We start from the raw sequence: 23,601 nt of genomic DNA on the forward strand, positions 1-23,601 counted from the left end.
GATTAATTTCTAAATGCTCCTGATCGATGGATCCATCACGAGGGACGGTGATCGATCCGCTAAGATTAGTGCACAGATCACTTAGTCAGATGGACGAGTCTCGAGTCCATAGTGTAGAGACACTGGAGTGATTATGCGAATACTTGTTAGAGAACAAGGTACTGAGCGTGACCAAAGAAAGTAGTCACATGGATGTCTATCCACTCGTCAGTGACTACTTATGCTGCAGTTGTATGACTGGTCCATTGACCTGCAATGCCTCAGCTATTCACTATGAGGTTGCTGTAGTTTGACGAACATGTGAACTTGGGCCCTAGCCATTCGGATCCTTATAGTGCGAATTAGCTGCAGTAAATTCATTTTGGAATAGGGATACATCTAGATGAGATCTATCGACCTTGATAGATTAGGAGTGATTCTATGTGATTTATAAGATTGAGTTCGATAAATTCCTGACCAGGTATTTTGGAAAAAAAGTTTTTCATATCTCGAACTGGAAGTCAAATAAATTTAACATATGATAGACGATGGAGTTTGACGAGTTATCTATAACCTTCGTCACGTCGAATCCATGATAGAGGGACTGTATCATACGCTAACTGCACCTAGAGGTTCAGACATTCCATTCTGCTGGGTTGCCACCACATACTGTTAGGTGTCACTAGTGGATTGTGAGACTCGAAGGCATTCACTTGGTGATCAGTGAACCCTGAGAGTAGACCTGAAATCGTTTCAGTCCACTGAAAGGAGTTTCAGTGATATTGAGATAGAGATATCAATATGTCTTACTACCAGTCAAAATAGAACCTATGGGGTCACACACATAGAGGATTTAATTAGTCAGACTATCATAATTATGATTTAGAATCACAAAAGAAATCAATCATCAATATGATTAGAGATTGAATTAACCCACTAAGTGTTAGTGAGTTAATGGAAGAAAAATTAAGTAGAATTGATTGCAATTGGATTGCAATTGGGCTGTTTAAATGAGCTAAATTAAATTGAGCTCGACCCAAATTGATTTGGGTTTATGTTTGGGTCAATTGGAATTGATCAAGACCTAATTGGATTAGGACTTGATCATGGCGCCATAGGGATTAGACCTAATTGGATTAGGCTCTAATCAATTGATTAAGTGGACACATGTCATGCATTGATTTGATGGCATCATGGGCACATAGATTGGATACTTGGCATTAATCCAAGGATGGGTTATTTCGAGAAGTTTGTCTCCTACTCATGATAGACTTTGGAAAAAATCCTAAACCCAAATCTATTTAAAGGACCCTTGAGGCATTATAGGTATGGTTCTACTCTTCCTCTCCACGCCTCCTCTCTCCCTCTCTTTCTTCCTTCTTCACAGCAGCAAGGGGAGCCATCCTCCTCTTGTCCCATGGCAGCAAGGAAGCCCTTCTTCCTCTTCTTCCAAGGCGTTGGAAATTGAAGAAGAAGATCTAAAGGAAGAGAGTCTATGCGGCAAGGAAGAAGGAGTTCTTCCTCACGCCATAAGCCCTTCTTCTTCCTCCTTCTCCACGGCAGCAAGGGGTCTTTAATCTCCTCTTCTTCCACGGTAGCAAGGCAAGGAAGGTCCACGTGCAAAGTATCCTCCTTCCTCTTTCTCCACTGTAAGCAAAGTTGAAGAAGAAAGGGTTCTTCTTCAAGAAGGTAAGTTGCAGATTCTTATTCTAACTTATGATAGTCATGAGAGGTCTTTGCAAGGAGCTAGCACTCCGATGAGATCTATTCTCAGATGATTAGATCCTCGTGTAGATACCTGTAGAGACCGGACACGTGTGCGGCTTAATTAGGAACCTAGAAAGATCATCAGGCTGCAGTGTTCATAAAATCGCACAAGGTTTGAAGATGGGATCTTCAAATCGTTATCTCTGAATTCTGTTTCTATTTACATGAATGTTAATCAACCTCCTTTAGATCCTAATCTCTCTCCCTCTTGAGTTCAAAGATCTTCTGGATTTGGATCCAAAACAATTTTTGAACTCTACGATTCTTGGCACGTTCATATGATGAACGATGCCCCGTGCGGCATTCCACTGCGATTGTCGCATTGCGCGGAGCGTAACTCAACAGTGAATTCAGGATGTCAGGCACCGGAGAGATAGCCATCCTATTCTCAGGGACATCTAGAGGTTAGTGGCAGGTTGTCATTCGATTCAGGTTGCCCATATGTTTCGGAAGCCGAATAGGGCTGCAGACTGGGTCGCCTCCTTTGCTGCTCACCATTCCGAAGAGGTTCTTTGAACTGAGCCCGACTCTGTCCCCTCACCTTTATGTGGCCTTTTTTCTCGTGATGCTGAGGGTAGTATTCATGCTAGGTTGACATGAACTGCCGTTGTACCCCAAAAAAAAAAAAAAAAGAAGCTTGCAATTTCCACTGCAAATAATTGCAAGTCTTATTTGACTTAAGCATCGAGACTACTTTCCGGTCAGATCGACTCCAACAATCTCCTTTTCCCTTCTTTCCCCATGTGCAATTAAACCGGCCCTCTCCACACCTTCACCATCATCAGACCAGGTTTTGACAGCAACAAATACCAACAAATTTTAGATTTAATTTTCTATGAGGTGATATCATTTAGTTAGTAAAATTGTATCCTTAACATTGAGCTTTTTATCTTAAAATGGGTTAGCGATATTGTTATAACACCAAAGAATCATTAAGCTGGGCAGAATACAGTAACTTCTCTATTGCTTTTTGTACGATCAAACCTTCAAAGAAATAACAACACTAAAGTTTGAGGCTCGTATACTTCTGAATTAATAAAATAGGAAGTGGAATAATGTCATTCAACGAACTTAACTACGTAATTTATGTTAAAGTTTTTATATTTAATTCTGAGGTCCATTTAAAATAGACACGGATAAAAATTTTAGCATCCGACAAAAATTCATAGCAATACTTGTACCTGCCAAATAGAATATAGTATTATCTTTATCCATATCCAATATGTTTTCAGCTTTGTTAAAAATTGTAGAAAAATAAAAACCACGAGAAACAAAGGTTAGCATGATGGTCTGAAAGGCTTCATGCCAGTCATACGTCCCCAAGTCTGTAGCTTTTCATGGCAAAGAAGCATGAGAGAGATTATCAAATTATAATGTTATCAATCACCAAACTATGACCGCGAGATGAAAACAAAGGTAACAAACTTCTTGCCATGCAACCAAATCGTTTTCCCAAAAAAGACTCCACTGAATACATAGCTTCTAAGTCTTGCCTTGTACAGATATCTGCAGGAGATCTCACACTTCTGGGCATTATTTGACTGACACAGCACTAATGGTAACCAAGGACAGCTATATTATCGAAGATGAACACAAGTTGCCACTAGCAAAATTATCTCAAGCTCTATCACAGTTGAACTTGCCTTGAGCTAACGACACCGTCACACATATGAGTCCAGATAACTGTACATATGCCTCTTGCTATAGTGAAGCAAGCTGGCATAGACCCGGTCCCATACACCTATATAGAGAGACTCGTCATCCGGGCTCAAAGAAACACCTGATATCTCCCCAAAAAAGTCCAGCTCTTGCCGCTTCTTGTAGTGAGCCCTGGTGCTATAGATGTGAACGAAGTCAGCAGGCTCTGCAAACAACAGGAACTGCCCATCGGAGGAGTAACGGATGGACCGAACTGCACCCAAATTTCCCTTTAAGACGGTTACCGAGGATGAAAGGTTCCTAATGTCCCAAACACGGCAAGTCTTATCCTGATTCCCAGTGGCAAATGTCTGGCCATCTGGATGCCATGCTGAAGCAAATGAATAATCTAAATGGCCTACTAATGAGAACAAGACCTGCATGTGATAGTTTGGCTTTGTTTGGTTATTCTATAACATTATTCCCACTATGCAACAGTGCATTTCTAAAATTTTGATTCGAGTTTACATAATGCAAGACTAGATTGTGAGATATAAATATTGGCAATGTTTAAATACCTTTCCATTTCGTGAATCAACAAGCGATCCATCACAGTCATCTCCCACGACCACAACAAGCTTCCCATCCGGGCTTATTGATGTGTGCTATCATTAACCATAACCAAAGGCAAAAATATCAGATATGCCCATCAGAACAAAATTATAGGCACAGTTAAGCCCTTTAAGTAATTGACCTGCATATATTTGTTTTAATTGTACCAACGAACTTGGATTTCAAGCCAGTGCTAAAAGAATACTCACATTGACTGACCAAGGAAACTGGAAGTGATTCAAGAGCTGAAATGTCTCCACATCATATTCTCGTACACCGCAATCATTATTGGATGCCATGAAATGAATGCCGCCACTACAAGAACATTATCATATATCAAGTATTTTTTTCTCAAATACAACCCTATAGGGAGTCAATTAAATATTATGATACCTCATATCTTTATATATGTCTATAGCATTTGTTATTGCATTATCATCAAATGTTGTCCTCGTACAGAAGCTAACTCCTTGTCGGTCCAACAGCTGTATCATACAGTCAAGGAAAGCAAAATTATCAATATTTTTTTATATTTTAACTATGCAGAAATCTATAAAAATACATGCATATTCCATCTCCATGTGGCAATTCACAAAATAATTTGCAAAATACCATTTTTAATAAATCTCAGCAAAATGCAATCAATCAAAATGCAACATGGCACATAGTATCGCACTCGCTACCTAGAGACAATGAAAATCATAAAACAGTTTATTCTGATAAATACGTATTGCAATTGGCAGAATCATTAGATGTCAAATACATTGAATTATAACATATAGCTTTGAACCATGAATAGCCTCCCCAAGGAAATACAACTGATATAAAGGTTCGCTATACTGTTGCGTACCGCCCCATGCCGGCCATACTATACCATACTGAAATCAAACAAAGACTTGGTTTGGGGAGCATATTGCGTCTAGGTAAACCGAACGGACTCTCATACTGGGTGTACCGATACTATACCAGTATGCTACCAGTATAGGGTCCAATACCAAGACAGCAAACTTTTAATTAAGTTTTTCTAGTCGAGCAAGAGTGCTGCTCCTTACCCTCTCCAATGACCTCTGCTTCTCCCCCACCACTTCCTCCACCACCTGCCATGGACCTTTGACTTGACTCCAAGCAAGAAACCTGACCACCAGAAATTACTGCTCCTTTTATCAACTTTGCATGGTCGAGCTCAGCTTTGGATGAGGCACCCATCTTCCCACCCTCTGACTCCTAGAGTATTCCCTTGTTATGGATTCCTCCCTGTGCAGTAGGTCTTGTCCTCTGGTGGTGAAGGCTAAGGCAGTGAACATCCTCCACGACCTGGCTGTTGGAAGGCGACAAAGGTGCATCTCATGCTGCTCCTTGAGGCAATTTGTGCGTAGAAGCAAGTGGTGTTGATGCTGACAGGAATAATGGCCAAAGGGGCAAAGACACGATACACATGCTCGCAAGGGTGGGGAAGGGACAGGCCAGAGGTATTAGTAGCAATCGACGACTAGGATCAGCTAAAAGACACAGCGGAGAAGGTGGAGTAGGCAACAGCAACGATGCAATATAATGCAACAACATTGTACTAGGGGAAGATGATGTGGTGGACATCAAAGGTTTTTTAATGTGTTTACCTGACATCAGGCTTGAGTAACAGCAAGTTAATTTCATCAATCACATTTTGCGCATCTTAAAGTTTCAATGTTTGATCCAACAACCTGACTTCCCGGACCATCAAGTGGTCTCATGAACATCAGACCTAACCCAAAGTCTTCGAGTTATGCATCAAAGCTCTCTTTGATTGCATTTGGTTTTGTTGATCTTGTACTCAAAATCCTTTCATGTGCTCACCGCCAGGCCTTCACAAAATGCATCATGTTCCATGCTCCTCCATTTTCCCTGAACTCCTAAAATCTTATTAGATGATGCCAATAGGTAGTATAACAATGCACAGTTCAACATGTGCTTTCCATGATGGCCACCATTTACAACTCTTTCTAGCATGGCTTATACTAAGATCTTCATCTTTTGCACTTTAACCCCTTTCCAGTCCTTTCAAATGGCTTTTCCTATAGCAAACCATCAAGGTAGGCCTTCATAATAGTCATCCCATTCTCACCAAGTACCTTAAATATTAAAATAAATCTTCTATTGCATGAACCTGAAGTCTTAAATGGCATAATCATTATCAATTTCACCTTTTACTATCTACCAGTGCCACACACACACTGGATGCGGGTTTCAAGTGTTCAAGTGTCTTGAAGAACCCAATGCAGTAATCGTCGAAAAATGACACATGGGAAATCACTGAAAACTAAGACATGTAGACAGGTCTACTAGATTTTTTATGTGTTAATATGTACAAGTGTGTATAAACACGGATTTGTTTGTGGGTGTTATATAAGTGTCTCTTATAAGAGACACAGAGAGAGAGAGGGGCGGGGGGTGTTGGTTGTCCTCCTTTTCTTTTTGACATTTGATCAGTTTTCTTTTCCTTTTTCCCCATCATTGGCTAGGACAGAACACAAAAATTGTGACCCAGCCATGTCTACTGCATATCCCACCTGTGATACAGTCATGTCATGTCCACGTGGCGACACAGCAAGAAGTTTGAAAAGTGCCTTGTCTGAGTAACACCATCTTCCATTATTCACAAGAAACATTCTCAAATGCAATAAATCATTGAGAAAAAATAGAGTCATGAGATTAAAGGGACTATGCAAGTATTTTTACGTATGGGTATTTTTTCAATTATCGAAGCAAAATAAAATTAATACACTTATGAGTCAGCAGCATACATTGTACCAACAGTGTGACTAATAATACCAATCAATGAAAAAGGCTCGTATATAAGTTCAAAGAGAACCACATATCAGGAGAGTGAAAATATGACTTTCTGAATCAAGCATTCAGTGATTTAGAGATACTTACAAATTTCTTAACATAAGAAGCATCATCACTCCACAAAACCCAGAATCATTTTTCCGATAATATGAGAGAATTTAAGAAGTAGAAAATGCAGACGGAAACCTAAAAGATTTATCCTGTAGGTACAATGTATAGCTCTCCTTATAACTACATCTTCATACCTTTTTCACATTGTGATGTATATATTCATAATAATAAACACTTACGTGACTAAACTTTAAGAGGGAGTTTAATTGCAGACTTGTGACATGGTCTAGAATAAATGTTCTGAAAATAAGTAAATTATTTAGTATAGCTTGATGTTATGCAAGGTGCAGCATTTAAGGTTAGATTCATGCTTATATCGGCAAGAATTGATATTAAAAAAAAAACAAGCAGTTTTGCAATTTACTGGAAGCAGTGACAAACTTACCTTGCAAGTTAGTTCTCCTTGGAAACCTCCTACAACCATCAAACCATCTTTTACTGCAAGTGTACTGATTTGAGTTCGTGCAAATCCATCTAGCAAACTTCCAGGGTATTTCTGAAAACCAACAAGCAGGATATTCTTCAACTGCTCAAGAGACATATCTAATAAGAATGTTCATTAAGGTAAATTATTCGGCAAAAAAAAAAGCAACAAAATCTAAGAGAAATGAACGAAGCAATCCTTGAATCTTTCATAATTTGCAAGACAGAATTATGCTAATGAGTAATAAGCAAAGAAGTATAGGGAAAACCTCCCCAGGAGCCACATGTCCGGAGAAATCCAGGACCTCTGACAAACTGCTAGATATTGATGACCAATGCATGACTGAAGAATTTGACATAAAGTAGACATCATGTTTGGAAGTCGCCCAGACCAAGTTCCTCAGCTGCAGGCAAAAAGCTCATTCAGTTGTCATCCAGGGTAGAAAGACATGAAACAGTTGCAAAAAAGACATCAAACAATGAAGAGATGCAAAAACATATTAAATAAATGTGAACAAGCATTCTCTAAATAAATTTTTAAAGGGAATAATAAAATAGTAAAAGTTGAAGAATAAGATATAACAAAAGTCACACAACCAGCATTTGCCAGATATTAGTATGATAGTATAAAATCAAGCACGCAAGAAAATCAGATCTTCAGATATAGGTCATGTGTACACCATGTTGCTCCCTGTTTGTTTCTTTAAACTTTAGAAAAACACTTTTTGAGAAGTTGCTTTGGGGCCATCACAAACAGAATCTAATTTTAAGTTGCTAAGATTGTCATTAGCATGAATTTAATTCTTTCAGATATTTTATATGGTATATCTATAAGACAGTCAGTTATATAAACAAGAAAGTTATTGGTGCAACATGAGCTCTGAAATATGCAAGTTTATAGTTTTTGTTTTAGTTTCATATTTTTTTTGTTTTTTGTGCATTTTGGACATTGGCTTTGGAACAAATGCCCAACCCTTCCTGTTCAATATTGATATAAATCTAGAAGATGAAAATATATCTGGCTATCATATTTTCTACCATAGTATCATGAACCGGCCCATACCGGCCGGTTCAGTACATAGTGGGACCAGTTTGGTCCCTGATCGATTCGGTACCGAGGTAGACAACGGTTTCGGCCCCATAACCTGTTCAATATTTATATAAATCTAGAAGATGAAAATACATCTGGCTACCATATTTTCTACCATGGTATGCAGGGCAACAGATTTAGCATGTAACAGCCAGTTCAGCACATACCGGACCAGTTCGGTACCGCAGTGGAAAACAATTCCGGCCCATATGGGCCCGAAACAAGCAATATGCAGGGCATACTGGTGCGAACCGAAGCTGTTCGTACCGATACAAGCCGGTAGCGCCTTGTACCGATGCGAACTGGACCGGTTCGCACCGGTATGCCTTCAGTTTGCCACAGCGCGTGGACCGGTATGCCTTCAATTTGCTATGCCTTCAGTTTGCCACAGCGTGTGGACCAGTATGCCTTCAGTTTGCCACAGCGCCACGCGCTGTGGCCTTTTTGACTGCGCGGTAGCCGAAACCCGGCCGAACCAATGGTATCGGTTCGGTACAGCCCGAACCAGTCCGGTAACCGTAGGTTCGGCATACATTGTTTTCTACCATACAGAGAAATATTCACATTCTATACTACGAGGATGAACCTTGGTGCAATGGTAAGATTGCTCCATTGTGACCTAGAGGTCACAGGCCGCCCTTTATTCACATACCATACTCCATTATCATCATGCTAGATAAAGAGGCATTGTCACAATCAGGGTACGCCTTACCAGTACCAGTAGGCGTACCGGTCACCTACCGGACTGATACAATTTTGGTGGGACCGGTTTAAACCGGTACAGAACCGGAAGAGAGGTAAAAAAAAAAAGCGCACGTAAATCTTTCGCGCGCGTGCCCTACGTTATATGCCAGAGTGGCATTAAATATCCTCCCGCGCGGGGCACCGTGCGCAGGGCACCGCGCAGGCGGTTCGCACTGGTACGCAGCAGAAACTGCTCGATTCGGGCCCCATAGGGGGCGGATTCATTTTTCATAGCCGAATCGAACCAGTCAGGGACTGGACCGATCCGGTACGGGCTGAACCGGCCGGTACGGGCCGGTTCAACATACTATGGCCACAATATAATGTGTGTAATGCCTATCTCATAGCTCATTTTTCGCTCCCTAACTCCTTTTGTTCCTAGTAGACAAATTTTGCCTACTACATCATTTAACTTGTCTTCTATGTACCACCAATAGCCTATTCAGATGCTGCAACACTACCATGCTGACACCACTCTTAACATGGATGGAAGATGGAAATGGATGCTGGGATTAGCAAGAAGCATTTGAACACGACCTTGACCTCAATGCTTAAAAGGATTAACCAGAGAAAGATTGCCTGGCTGAAAGTAGCCCGTACGGGAACCAAGCACACAGAATTGCTTGATATTTCTTAACTCGAGTTCCAGGTGTCCTCTATGGAAAATTCATGGTTGAGCCCACCCTGAACAGACTTTCCCACAAAACAACATATGAACAATGTCATGGGCTACCTTCTTTTGCAATTAATAATAAAAGCAAGCTTGACTTTCGAAGTGACCTCTCAATTACTGACTCAGATGAAATGCAAATAATTAAGCTGCAACCTTTCATAAGCACAACCTGTCAAGGTTGTCAGGAGTCAAAGAGTGGTGCCTCACGACAACACAAACATATCATGCAAGACTAACAAAAGACTTGTATGTAAGGTTCGTCGTCTCAATAACGGACCCCGTACCGTTGCCACGCTAGCACGATGTCGGTACAGTACAATACAGAATTTTTTTGGCGTACCGAGTGTCGATACGCCGCCCGTACCGGATACCAGTACAATACGGTACGCCCTGTACCACCCGGTTTGGGCCAATACGGCAAAGCATGCTTGTATAAGCATAACTGATTAAACATGAGTAGCCAAAACTAGGAACAAGTTCTGATGTGTCATGAAAACAGTGGTCCAAAAAAACTGTAGTAGTTAAAGAAAGGGGAAGTGTTGTTTATTTTGCATGTTGTGTATTTTGTTTAAAACTAAATCAAAATGTTTACTCCAAGAAAGATATCGAAGGTTTGCTAAGAGTAAGATCCATGTGAGGATATAGCACGGCAGCACCATTGTCAAAATTTTGAGCTTGATCATATCCTTATTTAGTTAATTGGATATCAGTTGTCTGGGCTCATTGATTATGAATTGGGCATGTATTATACTACTAAAAGAATCTTTGCTACTGCCATCATGGATAAAAGAAATGAACCCATAGTACCATCAATCTTTGACAATACCCTTTGAACGAATTGAGAGGAAAGCAAGCAATTAGAGTGAGACTTAATTAGGCTGGTCATCTAAACTTAGTGAACATTTGCCCAATTCTGGTAAGGCTAGGGTTGAAAACCTATATCAAGTCAGATTAGCCGAAGCCAAATTTGTGTGCTAGGACTTCCAAGTCAGCCTATATCATAGCTGCCTCTATTTCTGTAACTGGGCTGTGAACCTGACCTAACCTAAATGAGGACTGAATTAGAGTGTATTTTTATAATCAAAATTATACTAACAACATGACCCAGACTAACCTGACCTAGCCAATCTAACCTAACTTCAACCAAATTCCGTTTAGATTTCAAAATTTGCTGGCATAGTGAGCTTAAATTTCAGTTTGCATATCAGTTATATTGTCATGTTGGTCATATCAAACTAGATATTTTGGTTGAGATGGGACAAGGATTGCCTTCATCTGGGCTAGCCCAACCAAGTTGCACCTCTTTGAAAACAAAAAGAAACCATGACAAGTGCATATGAGATGTATCTAACATGGGGGACATCACGAATGTTGTTATTGTTGTCTAAAAGGGTGGAGACATAAGATTCTATCTTTCTATTCCATGTTTCAGGACAAGTTCATGCATCCCAAACCCAGTCCTGGCCGAAGGCAGGATCAAAGAAGCCCAAAATGATCTGACAGCAAGCATAGTGCCATCAGAAGGCATCCGATGGTATAATGCTTGCGATCAAAAGATAGCTCACTGTCAAAACAAGCTGACAGCAAAGGCCTTTTAGAAGTCCAGCAACAAAGCCAAGCCAGAGCTAGAAACTACCAAATCCAAGGTACCAAGGTCACCATCCAAAGGTATCAGAAAACAGAATTTCACGATCTGGATATTTGGGAACCAACCCCCAGCCAGACACAAAGGCGACAGGATCTTACAACACCCTAGTCACCATCAAATCCCATCTACTGGTAAACTAACTGTTGTCCAAACAGACATGATGGCACTAGGTTCATTGTTAGATCCATTTTGCTTCTAGAACTTTGCCCCATGGCAAGTTTGCTTTGTTTGTTTGACTTAGTATTCTATTTTCTTGTTCTTTTTGGACTCTAAGGGTGCCTGCTCATCCTTATCATTATAAGGGACCCCAGAGCCTATATATACCCTCCCATACCCTAATTTGATCAATCAATGAAGTTGCTTTTCTCTTCGGTACACATTAACTTATGGTTGTTCTAATTTTCAATGTTGGCTCGATTCGCATAAATTCTTAATATACTGGACTAGGCTAGAAGTCAGGCCTCACATAGTCTAGCTCATGTATTTTAATAACAAACTATTAAGGTTATATATGGGTGCATATTGGCCCAGTTTGTAAAGCCATTTAGAGTTGATACTGAAAGCCTAGGTTAGAATATTGCCCTTGCCCATTTTCAGCCAGGATTCCTCCCATCTTAGCTCTCAAAAAACTATTGCAGTTATACGGAAAGATATGATTAAATCCAAATAATTTGAAAAAATTCTAATTTGAATAACCTCAACACTAACTAATATCCATTTTGGCCTTAAGAATGCTCTACAAATTGACCTACATCAGCTAACGTTATGTAGACAATCAGCATGATTGCCATGGATCCAAATGTTCCTAGTGCTATAAATTTTTACCTCCACAAATCCCAATATTGACACTTCCATACAAGACAACTTCTATAAAAAAAAAGGCATCTAGGAAAAAATATATTGGTGACTAGTGAAAGTTGATTAGTCCATAGCACTTTTAATTATAGATTCCTTAAGAACATCAGAGGCAAAAAAAAAGGTGTTACACTTCAACGTAAGAGTCTACACACTTCAAACTAATATTACTCAAATGGTAATATATTTAAGAATTCAAGTGCAATCAATTGCAGTAAGGTGTTCTTTGATAGGTTGCTTCATATTAACAAAATGAAGGTTCCAAGTGCTGGCACTTCTAGCTGATCTAAGCGAGACATTCCGAGGGTTGTGTCACATCCTTGTCTTGTCCAAGCATCCTAAAGTATGGACACCTTGAAATTCCCAAAAACTGAAGTGCCCCAGTAGCACAGCTGTCAACCATTTAAGACCAGTTTCCCGGAAAGCAATCTTTAAGCAAGCGAAGGTTCTACTGTACAGCAACAAAAATTTTTATTTTAGGATGTTGCATCAACTTTAAAATCTCTCTAGTAAGTTGCTCAAACTCCCATTTCCTAGGTGCTTCCATTTAAGAGAGAGAAAGAGATTCACTTTCCCATATAGGCACGCGAACATTATCCTCTATCTAAAAAGCTGCTCAAATGCCCAATTCCTAGGTGCTTCCTTTTAAGAGAGAGAGAGAGAGAGACAGAGAGATCTGCTTCCCCACATAGGTATACAAACATTATCCTCATTTATTTGATAAGGTATATAATCAAACCTAGAGGGCTTGTTGGCAAGTCAACTTTCATGGCTTTATCTTATGTAGTTTAAACTCATGATATCAAGGAACAACCTACAAAAGTTCCTATATGCTTGGAAAGTGTCTAGACATAGAGGACATAAAGCAAATCCTAAGCAAGACCATATTTATTTATGTCAAGCCCCCGACTCGAGACACGAGCCAAGAGTCGCGGCAACCGCCACATACTCATAAAAACTCTCTCCACAAGCATGCAAGGCATCTCAACATGATATCATAAACAAGTAGCAAAATAAATTTCGATAATAATATTCAAACTTTATTTTTTAAATAACTAATTTAAAATTTAAATGTTTCAGAAAACCAACAATATTCTCAAGTATTGCATCAAGTTTAATATACCCTAATCTAAAATAATGGTTGCCAAAATTTCGTCTCTAGTCACTCTCCCATAACAAAAACCCCGTGTCTAGCTAGTTCTTCGGATCTGTAAAAATAGTAAGAAATCGTATGATGAGCTAGATAGCCCAATAAGCAATGATCAATTTAACTAATTAAATCAAGTAAATAAATAAATAATAGTTTACAAAGAATAAGCAAATATGCAATACAGTCATGTGAATCAAATCTTTCTTGAAATTAAAATTCGATTCATGAATTCTGATTCTTTCTATTCAGTTCAATTTGTCAACCATGAGCTATAACCATATTTTTTCTGTGACAGGATCATATGATACCACGCATCTTCTTACAGTGTGCCGCGCATCAACTTGCAACAAAGTCCTTCAGGACCGCATATCTGCTTGCGGTATGTCGTGCATCTTCTTGCAACATAATCTTTAGAACTAATCAAGTGCCAACGTATTAGCCCCTATTGGCGGGTCCTTAACATAGTCAAATCAAAATTTCAAAATAATTATAAGATTTCATATTTCACTTCGATAAACATACCAAAAATCATAAAGTATCAAAATCGATCAAGAATAATCCATATTAAGCTCATGCATCTTCATAATATTTCAAAATAAAACATATTCGATAACAAAATACTATTCATCAAATTCATGAATCATGAATAGTACAATTCAAAAGTTATTAATATAATAATTTATAACTTTGCCGATTAATCTAGAAAAAGTGAAACAACACTTACCTTGGGAGCGAAACCAAACTACAAGTCCAATCAATTTTGAAAAAAAAATTCTTCTCAGAGCCTGATATTTAAAAATTATATTCTCATCAAAATTTTATCATAATTATTTTGAAAATAAAAATCTTAAATTTCAACATCCCCGTAAGGTTGATCAAGCAAGAGTGCCCCACACTCTGGTCGGTCCGATCAAGACGAATTTTATCTGATCATGGTTGAACTAGGGTGTAGATGATTAGATAGAAATCGGGGGTGACCAAATCCAACAGTGTCTGGCAAGGGCCAAGATGGGGCCTGGCACGCTGCCCGACAGCCATGGATCAGGGCCTCCTTGACCAGGGTCAATCCAAAATCACTACGAAGAGTTCTTTACCGAATCCAACATCTCTAGAGAGAGTAGAAAGAGAAAGTCCAAGTAGAGAGAAACAAGAAAAAGAATGGGGAAGAGAGAAGAGAGGGAGAACAAAACTTCTCTCTCTAAGTGGAGGAGAGGGTGGATGCTGGTGGGGGACTGGGTTCAGGGGACCTACAGCTAACCAATAGGCGAGCGGTGGCCGATGGCAACAAGTGGCTGACAGTGCAAAACCGACCAAAACAGAGCTTCTTTTCTTTAAATCATGGAATCCACGGCATCTCGACAGCCGAAGTTTCGGTCATGGCTTCAAGACACCACGAGGGACCGAAGGACGAGCCCTATGACGAGCATCAGCGGAGAAACCAACCAAAAACAAGAGAAAAGGGGGCTAACTACCAAAACAAAGAAAACAAGGCATCACCCTTCTTAGCCAAAATCCAAAGATCATCAGGCGGAACTGGAGCTCCAAAGACCCAGAAGAAGGAAGAAAAGGTAGATCTAGAGATGTCGGGTCTTTACCTGGCTTCCGTCGTTGATTAGCTACGGCCAACAGTCAAGGAAGAAAACTGAGAAGATCTAGCGACGAACTCCGATCAAGAGGTTGGGACTCCGATGGGGTGGAAAGGAGGCTGGGAGGAGCTCTAAATAAAGCTCGCTCGAGGCCGGAATCTACCCCAAGGTCGGATTTTGTTCGACCAACTCGGAAGGAAGAAGTCTCTCATCGGAGTCATCTTCCCTTCTCGTGCGTGCCAACTCTTTTTTCTCTTTCCCAAGCCGAAATCCTTTTATCTGGGCCGGTCAAGTGGACCAGGCCCAATTCTACTGGGTGTTACAATTTAATTTCTAAAGAACAAAGTAAGCCATTAAGCAAAATTCTGGCACCATCACCCAAGGCCGGGGTCCTCGAATATCACAACAATATACCAAACTAGAATACTTCAACCTAAGGTGTAACACTTCAACATAAGAGTCTACACACTTCAAACTAATATTACAGAACAGTAAAAAATTTAAGAATTCGAGTACAATCAATTGCAATAAGGTATTCTTTGATAGGCCGCTCCATATTAACAAAAAGAAGGTTCCAAGTGCTAACACTTCTAGCTGATCTAAGCAAGATATTCCATCTTTTGGGTGTCATGGAGGGTTGTGCCACATCATTGCCTTGTCCAAGCATCCTAAAGTATGGACACCTTGAAATTTGCAAAAATTGAAGGGTCCAAGTAGCACGGCTGTCAACCATTTAAGACAGTGGTTTCCTAGCAAGGAATCTTTAAGCAAATGAAGGGTCTACTATACAGCAACAAAATTTTCTATTTTAGGATGTTGCACCCACCTCAAAATCTCTCTCTCTCTAAAGCTGCTCAAATGCCCATTTGCTAGGTGCTTCCATTTACGAAAGAGAAAACGAGAAATTCGCTTCCCCACACAGGTACACGAACATTATCCTCTCTATAGAAAGCTGCTCAAATGCCCATTTCCTAGGTGCTTCCTTTTAAGAGAGAAGACAGAGAGAGAGAGAGAGATCTACTTCCCCACATAGGTATACAAATAGTATTCTCATTTATTTGATAAGGTATATAATCAAACCTGGAGGGCCTGTTGGCAGGTCAACTTTCATGGCTTTATGCTTATGTAGTTTAAGCTCATGATATCAAGGAACAACCTGCAAAAGTTCCTAATACTTGGAAAGTGTCTAGGCATAAAGGACATAAAGCAAATCTCTAAGCAAGACCTCACTTATTTAGTTTCTAAATAACAAAGTGAGCCAATAAGCAAAACTCTGACACCATCACCCAAGGCCGTGGCCCTCTAATATCACAACAACATACCAAACTAGAATACTTCACGTGCTATGGATGTGATCAAGATAAAAATAAGGATTCATAGAAAGTTCTAACCCCTAAGAGAAATTTTTTTGACAAGAGAAGGGCTCTTGTTGAGAGATGGCAGTTGAAGAGAGAGAGGCACACCCCAAGAAAAAAGTGGAGTCAAACTAGGGGAAAAGTTGAACTCCCAAAAGTTTCAATTATAATGTATTAGACGAAAAGGAATGTGAATTTCAAGAATTTTGTATTCTAATATTGCACCATGTAAACTATCATTGCTTCCTAAGAAAAGCATCATAGTGCAAAAAGCTCCCACCACTATGGAATATGGAAAGGATTAAATGTACACAACCTTATTCCCCACATGCAAAGGCTATCTCTCTGTTTCGAACCTATGACACGTAGGTCACAATAGAGCAAACCTTACAATTGCACCAAGGCCCACCCTCTAACTATCACTACTTCCTATATTTCAAAAGAAAAAAAAAATCTTTGGTTCCAATGCCATTATTTGCTAAACTATCTTCCAAATCTAAAGAACATAAAATACAAAATCTTCTAAATATAAAAGCTAACTAAATCATTTATGACCAAATATGCCATGACCTAAGAGAAAAACCCAATGCAACATCGTGTCGACTACTTCCAAAACCAGCAAGAACCTAATCATGTAAAATCTAAGAAAACTTATCTTGGTTGATTTACCTCTAGAACTATTGGACCTAATTTTCCTTTTAATACCTAAAGCTTAAAGGAATCATCAAGTGTTAAAGGAACTCTCAAACTTCACATGGATCTAGAATGATGCAATAGTTTGACGTGTGTGACTTCCATGTCACATGACAACTCATCTACTGGGGATTTGATCTTTGGTGCATGTGATTTAGTATTTGGCCATTGCATGCACTCTAAAGCCACCTCAATAAGAAGACTGCCTTAGATTTGGGTCAAAATTCTGTAATGATGGAGGTCCAACAAGCCCAAAATGGACACATGGAAAGAGACGAAGAAAAGGACCATACAATGTATTCATGATATGTTCCCAAGATAGAATAAATTGCAAGATGGAAGTCACGAATATCTAGAGAAGTCATTGTACATTGTCCGTCAACCAACTGTAATACCTAAAGTCAATGCCCCATGCATCGATTCATCTATCAGGAAGAATGCGTAAAAAGCAAGAGGAAAGATATGCACATAAATAGGACTGGTTCAAAGATAACAAGAAACAGATGAATGGATAAAGCATTTAAATGCATAACTACCACAGACAAAAAAAAACATTCACAGACCTGAAAATGAAGAATTGTGGGCTTGACCAATCTCGTATTATACTGAAATTCATAATAATTGCCACCTTTCTCCACTTGCTTGCATTTCTAAACAAAATGGAAAATCTTGAGTAAGCAAACTGCAAACACAGTGGCACAATCAACCTATAGTTACACCCAATACAAAATGGCAATAAGCAGAAACCTTGTTCATAAGCTCTCCAGATGAAGGAATATTCTCATAATTCTTGTATTGTTGTATACGAGTCTGTCTGTAATTCTGCCTCGTTATTTGTAGCCTATCCCATGGGATGCCCTGGATATCCCTACCGCTCCTGGCTTGAGCCGAAGATGTGTCAGTCACTCTGGTGAGCTGCCCTCAATTCATGGTGGTTTGTCAGGATAAGCACTTTCTATTTGAATATTATAAACTAGAAATGGGTAAATTTTATGCTAGAATATAAGGAACTTTGAGTTGAAGAAAAAAAGTAGTATATATTACGACACCATTCAAACAAGCTACAAATAATTCATTGAAACTATCACATCCAAATGGCAAGAATACAATGAAAAGGAAACTAACCAGATCATACTCATCATCAGCTTCACCTCGACCTCTATCTCCATCAAAGAAGTCCCCTTCCATCTCATCATCCATGGCATTTCCCATCTCACTCTCATCAGTCATGTAGTCAACTTCATCAACTCTGTTCATCGACATGCTATACCTGCACTAGGACCACGGCAAAAATATCTTGGTCAAGTTAATTTTATAGTATTGAGCAGAAAAAACTAGCTATCACAGTAGACCACTTCTCAGAGCCACAAAAATAAAATAAGAAAAAACTAGAGCAGGAGAAAGCACAAAGCAATAAAAATGGTGCCTTCATTGAAAACTACCCAGAAATGTTCAAAATGCTTCATTTCTCCGTACCTAAATTCGTCGAAAACTATCACAGCATACTCTCTCGAGTTATTTCTTCGATTTTAGCCAAAAAGGAAGAAAGAGGATCAAAATTAGTGAAATGGTTTTGCTCAAATACCATGGTTTGGGGGCTTCAGATTGCTCTTTTCATTTGGATTGCTCACAAATAGGCTTCCTGTTCCTAGGGTTCTGATCCGCCGAACCATCTCACTCCTCCACCGCCATTTAAAAAAAAAAAACAAGGAGAAGAAATCTGACAGAATTCCCAAACCAAGAATAAAATCCTATGAAAAGTATCAAAAAATTCAAACAAAATCAAACTAACAAAAGATGATAGCGAACAACAGAACAAATCAAACCCAAGGGAAAAAAGTATAAAAACGATACAAACCCTAAGGGCAGAACTCTTCGGCCTCCGAGCACCAACGAGGAGTGGCAACCGACGAGAAAGATGAGAGAGGATTCCTGCGAGGATTGGTTAATTTTTTGGCAGGCGATCTTTGTCTTCCCACTTCGGCAGTCGTACAAAACCAAACTCCTTACGTGGGCATAGCTCCTTGTGCCGTTCTGGTGAGCGGCGAGTATTTATTTCTTTTCCTTTTTAAAATATTTATTAAAAATGTTTAAAATAATATCTGAAGAGGACTAGGCAAGCGGGGGAGGGGGAACATTTTATCGTTATCTCTCACCGTTTTTTATTTTTTGGGGGATACAGATCTCTCGTTGTTATTCGAACACGGTTTTGAAAAGAAATGTCACCTACGGGCAAATTTACCGCTCAAGTGTTTGGAAATTTTGATAGCAAAATTTTTATAATCAAGATGCGAGAACGATACCCGCGCGTTGCATAATAAAAATTAAAATATAATTTGATGTTAATTAAAAAATAAATATATAATATTATAAATAACATATATTCAATAATTATTGATAATGTTACCACAAACTCACCAAAAAAATCAACAATAATGGAAAAAAATTATTAAACATAATAGATAAATGCTTATAATAGGCTAAAAAAATGTGTGCTTATATTATGGCATCCATTCCTTTTTAATTTGATGCAGAAGATCTTGATTCCTTCTTTTTGAGCAGTTGTTTTTGTTTTGGTTAGAATATTTATTTTATGATTGTTTCAACCTAAAAAAATAGAAAATAAAAAAATAATAATATGTATAGGATTTAAATAAATAAATAGAAAAATAATATAATTATAATTTTTTTTAAGAATGATCATATTGAGTAATAAGCTGTAAAAGAGGATGATTTTCCTCAAGAGGATCCATTTAAAATATAACATATACAACCTAATTAGATCTTGTAGATAATGAGTTGTTTTTATTGTTAAAACAACGATGTAGCATTCTCATGTATTTTCTTGATAAATCTTCCAGCTTTATTGGTTCAACCTCCTATAATATAGATACAAATAATATATTAATATAATTATTACCACAAAATGTTATTTAATTAAAATAAGTAATGGTTGAAATACCTCTAAGTATATATTGTAGAGTTCGTTAACAGATTTTTCCATGAGAACTTCAGCATTTCTATCAAAAATAGCCAAAAAAATCTCCAGTATAATCAATTATTTTAATACTTATGAGATGCCTAAAATTGAAAAATAAAATTATTAGTATGTACTTTTTAATATTTGGTGAATAGTGAAATTATTACCTCAAGAATAGTGGATTTTTCTTTTGATAAAAATAGTGCCTACAATGATATATATCTTCGATTGCAAATTGTATAGGAGTTGTACCATAAATCTATATATCAATATGAATCATAATCACTAAATAGTACTATTATTATTAGAAATGGACCCAAGGGTGATCGCGAACTAGGAGGAGGAGCTTTCGCCGCAAGCGGTGGCAGATGGCTGTCTTTGGCAAACCTGCAAGAAGCCCAGGCCGAGGGATCCGGCGAAGGGCCTCCGATGCTTAAGTCAGAGAGAATTTGTCGATATTTTAATGGAGAAATCTTTTTATTGAGTGTATCTTATGAGATACAAATCTGAAGCTTTTGAAAAGTTCAAAGAGTTCAGAAATGAAGTAGAAAAACAAACTGGAACACCCCTTAGGCTCTTCGATTAGATCGAGGAGGGAAATGCCTTAGTGGGAAATTTCGGAACTATCTCAAGAAAAATGACATAGTCTCACAATGGACACCTCCTGGTACACCTCAACTCAACGGAGTGTCGGAGAGGAGGAATTGGACTCTATTGGATATGGTCTGGTCCATGATGAGCTTCACTGATTTATCCTTGTTTCTTTGGGAAGATGTTTTACTTTCCGCGATTTACTTACTTGTTGAATAAAGTTCCCTCTAAATCTGTTCTTACCACACCGTATAAGATATGGCATGCTAAGAAACCGAGTCTTGGTCATCTCAAGATTTGGGGATGTCCGGCCCATGTCAAGCGATTTTAGGCGGACAAGTTAGAGGCTTGGACCATATGTGCTTGTTTTATTGGATATCCTAAAGAGTCATTAGGATACATTTTTACATCCCAGAGGATCCCAATGTTTTTGTGAGCCGACATGCTATCTTCTTGTAAAAACAGTTTATCCTTGATAGAGGCAGGAGGAGGAAAATTGAGCTTGAAGAGAGAGTCTCTAAAAGCAATGAGTCATGGAACCTACAACACCTATTCATATAGAGCCAGTACATGTAGTACCTCCTCCACCTCGTAGATCTAGTAGGGTCTTCCATCCACTTGATAAATACGTAGGTATGCTTATAGAGGATACCGAGGAAATGCTCCTCATGGGAGATAGTGAACATGTACAGGATCCCAATATCTACAATGAGATGATGTTAGATAGCGATTCCGAGAAAAGGCTGGAAGCTATGAAGTCAAAGATAGACTCCATGCATTCCAACCAAGTCTGAACCTTAGTGAATCCACCAGAAGGTATTGTATCTATTGGTTGTAAATGGATCTACAAAAGAAAGATAGGTTCGGATGGACAAGTAGAGACCTATAAGGCAAGGCTAATGGCTAGAGATGGGCACTGGGCCGGGCCGCCCACGGCCCGGCACGGCACGGCACGAAGCGGGCCGTGCCTGGCACGGCCCGCCAGCTACAGTGCCGGGCCGTGCCTGGCACGGCCCCTTTGATAGGGCCGTGCTGGGCTAGAGGTTCCTGGCCAGCGGGCCGTGCCAGGCACGGCCCGCTTCGGGCCTGGGCCGGCACGGCCCGGTCTAGGCCCGCGGGCCAAGCACGGCACGGCCCGCGGGCCAGCACGGCACGGCCCATAAGGGCCTGGGCCGGGCTGGCACGCGAGCCTGGCACGGTCCGGGCCTGGGCCCGGCTCGGCCCGATAAATTTTTTTTAATAAATTAATAAATATTGAACACTAAGAAATCTTGATTTATGAATATAAAGCCACCTTAATGGTGGGGGGTTTGGCATAGACCCCTACCAGTTTATTAATTTAAATCAAAATGGTACATGAAGGGAGGTTTGGACCTTGGTCTGACCTCTAGATTCTAGAATACAATAAGAAACTAAGAAAGGGCCGAGGTTTGGACCTTGGTCTGACCTCCAGAATACAATAAAAATGTACAATTATAAAAAATTAAGAAATCTTACTAATCATCAGTGATTCAGTGAATCAGTATTCACTCTTCAGTCTTCAGTCTTCAGTCTTCAGTCTTCAGTCTTCAGTAGTGTTTGTATCATCATCATCAGAGGATGTTGTATTATGTCCACCTTTATCTTGAAGTCTTGCCTCAGCATCCAGCCAATCCTTGAAGCAGAGAAGCATCTCCACCGTTTCGCCCGTCATTCTACTTCTCTTTTCGTCAAGAACACGCCGACCTGCACTAAAAGCGGATTCCGATGCTACCGTGGACATCGGCACAGCTAAAATATCGCGTGCAATTGCAGACATAACAGGATATTGATTTCTAACACTCTTCCACCAAGATAATACATCTAGATTCTCTATTTGATTTTCATCATATGCAGACTGAAGATCATTTCGTAAATAAAATTCTAGTTCACTACTTAAAGATGAAGAAGATGAAGAGGAACTTGAAGCATGTGTGTGTCTTCTCTGTGCAATGAATGAAAAAATAGATGACGAACGAGAACTACTAGAAGGAGGAATAGAGGTTTGTATTTGTGTTCTAGATCCACGAATTGTTTCATCATATATAGCATAAATATCATAAAGAAGTTGTCTTACCTCATCTTTAGCAGATTCAGCATCTTGATTCATATTTTCAGCGTATGCATCAAGTAAAATTAGCACGCCATTTAATTTAACTCTAGGATCAAATACAGCAGCTAAGTTATGCATAGGACATATCCTGTCCCAATACTCATTCCATTTAGATTCCATTAGGTGAATAATAGGCATTAAAACATCATCATATCTATGTTCTGCAAATTTTTGACTAATTATATATGCTTGTTGTAAAAATGAACATGAAGTAGGGTAATAAATACCAGAAAGAACATTGGTAGCATTATAAAAACTAAGCAAAAAATCTTCCAAAATTTTTCCTTTATTCCAATCAGTTTCAGTCAATGTAAATCCTAATCCACGATCATTAATATATGCACTTAATAAATTTTTATATGGGTATGCATCATGTATCATGCTATATGTGGAGTTCCAACGAGTAATTACATCAAGTTTAAATTTTTTAAAACGTTTACCATGATTTATGCATAATTCCTTAAATTCTTGAAGTCTTGATCTAGAAGCATGAATAAAAGAAACTGCATTTCTAATTTTTGAAATCACATCTTGAATCATGCCCATGCCAGCTTGAACAGAAAGATTTAAGATATGACATGCACATCTAATATGCAGTAAATTTCCATCTAATATGGGATGCAATGAGTCTTTTAATAATACAACAGCAGAATTATTATTAGATGCATTATCAAAAGTAATAGACATAATTTTATCATTAATATTATATGAACATGCAGTTTGATAAATTATATTTGAAATTTGTTGCC

At 39.0% G+C, this 23,601-nt stretch overlaps 1 protein-coding gene across 6 annotated transcripts; it reads right to left on the reverse strand.

Moving 5' to 3' along the window:
* Nucleotides 1–3,078: 3,078 nt before the first annotated feature.
* On the reverse strand, nt 3,079–19,335 carry LOC103696308 (putative WD repeat-containing protein C2A9.03). 6 transcript variants are annotated; one of them, XM_039117071.3, is made up of 11 exons: nt 19,009–19,206; nt 18,736–18,870; nt 18,276–18,420; nt 17,898–18,065; nt 17,714–17,800; nt 7,626–7,760; nt 7,319–7,429; nt 4,390–4,481; nt 4,206–4,311; nt 3,963–4,049; nt 3,079–3,821 (listed from the first exon to the last, which is right to left on the reverse strand). In XM_039117071.3, exons 3-11 carry the CDS (start codon nt 18,411–18,413, stop codon nt 3,408–3,410), a joined length of 1,338 nt encoding a protein of 445 aa, XP_038972999.3. In that variant the 5' UTR covers nt 18,414–18,420; nt 18,736–18,870; nt 19,009–19,206; the 3' UTR covers nt 3,079–3,407. The 6 variants fall into 6 exon arrangements, with proteins under 6 accessions (XP_038972999.3, XP_008776109.4, XP_008776106.4 ...); XM_008777887.6 differs by having other exon boundaries at nt 18,736–18,830; nt 19,009–19,176; XM_008777884.6 differs by having other exon boundaries at nt 18,276–18,425; nt 19,009–19,176.
* Nucleotides 19,336–23,601: the final 4,266 nt, after the last annotated feature.

The sequence above is a fragment of the Phoenix dactylifera genome, chromosome 4 (assembly GCF_051530095.1).
Source record: "Phoenix dactylifera cultivar Ajwa chromosome 4, Ajwa_hap1_PhDact_Kaust_v1.1, whole genome shotgun sequence".
Taxonomy (NCBI): domain Eukaryota; kingdom Viridiplantae; phylum Streptophyta; class Magnoliopsida; order Arecales; family Arecaceae; genus Phoenix; species Phoenix dactylifera.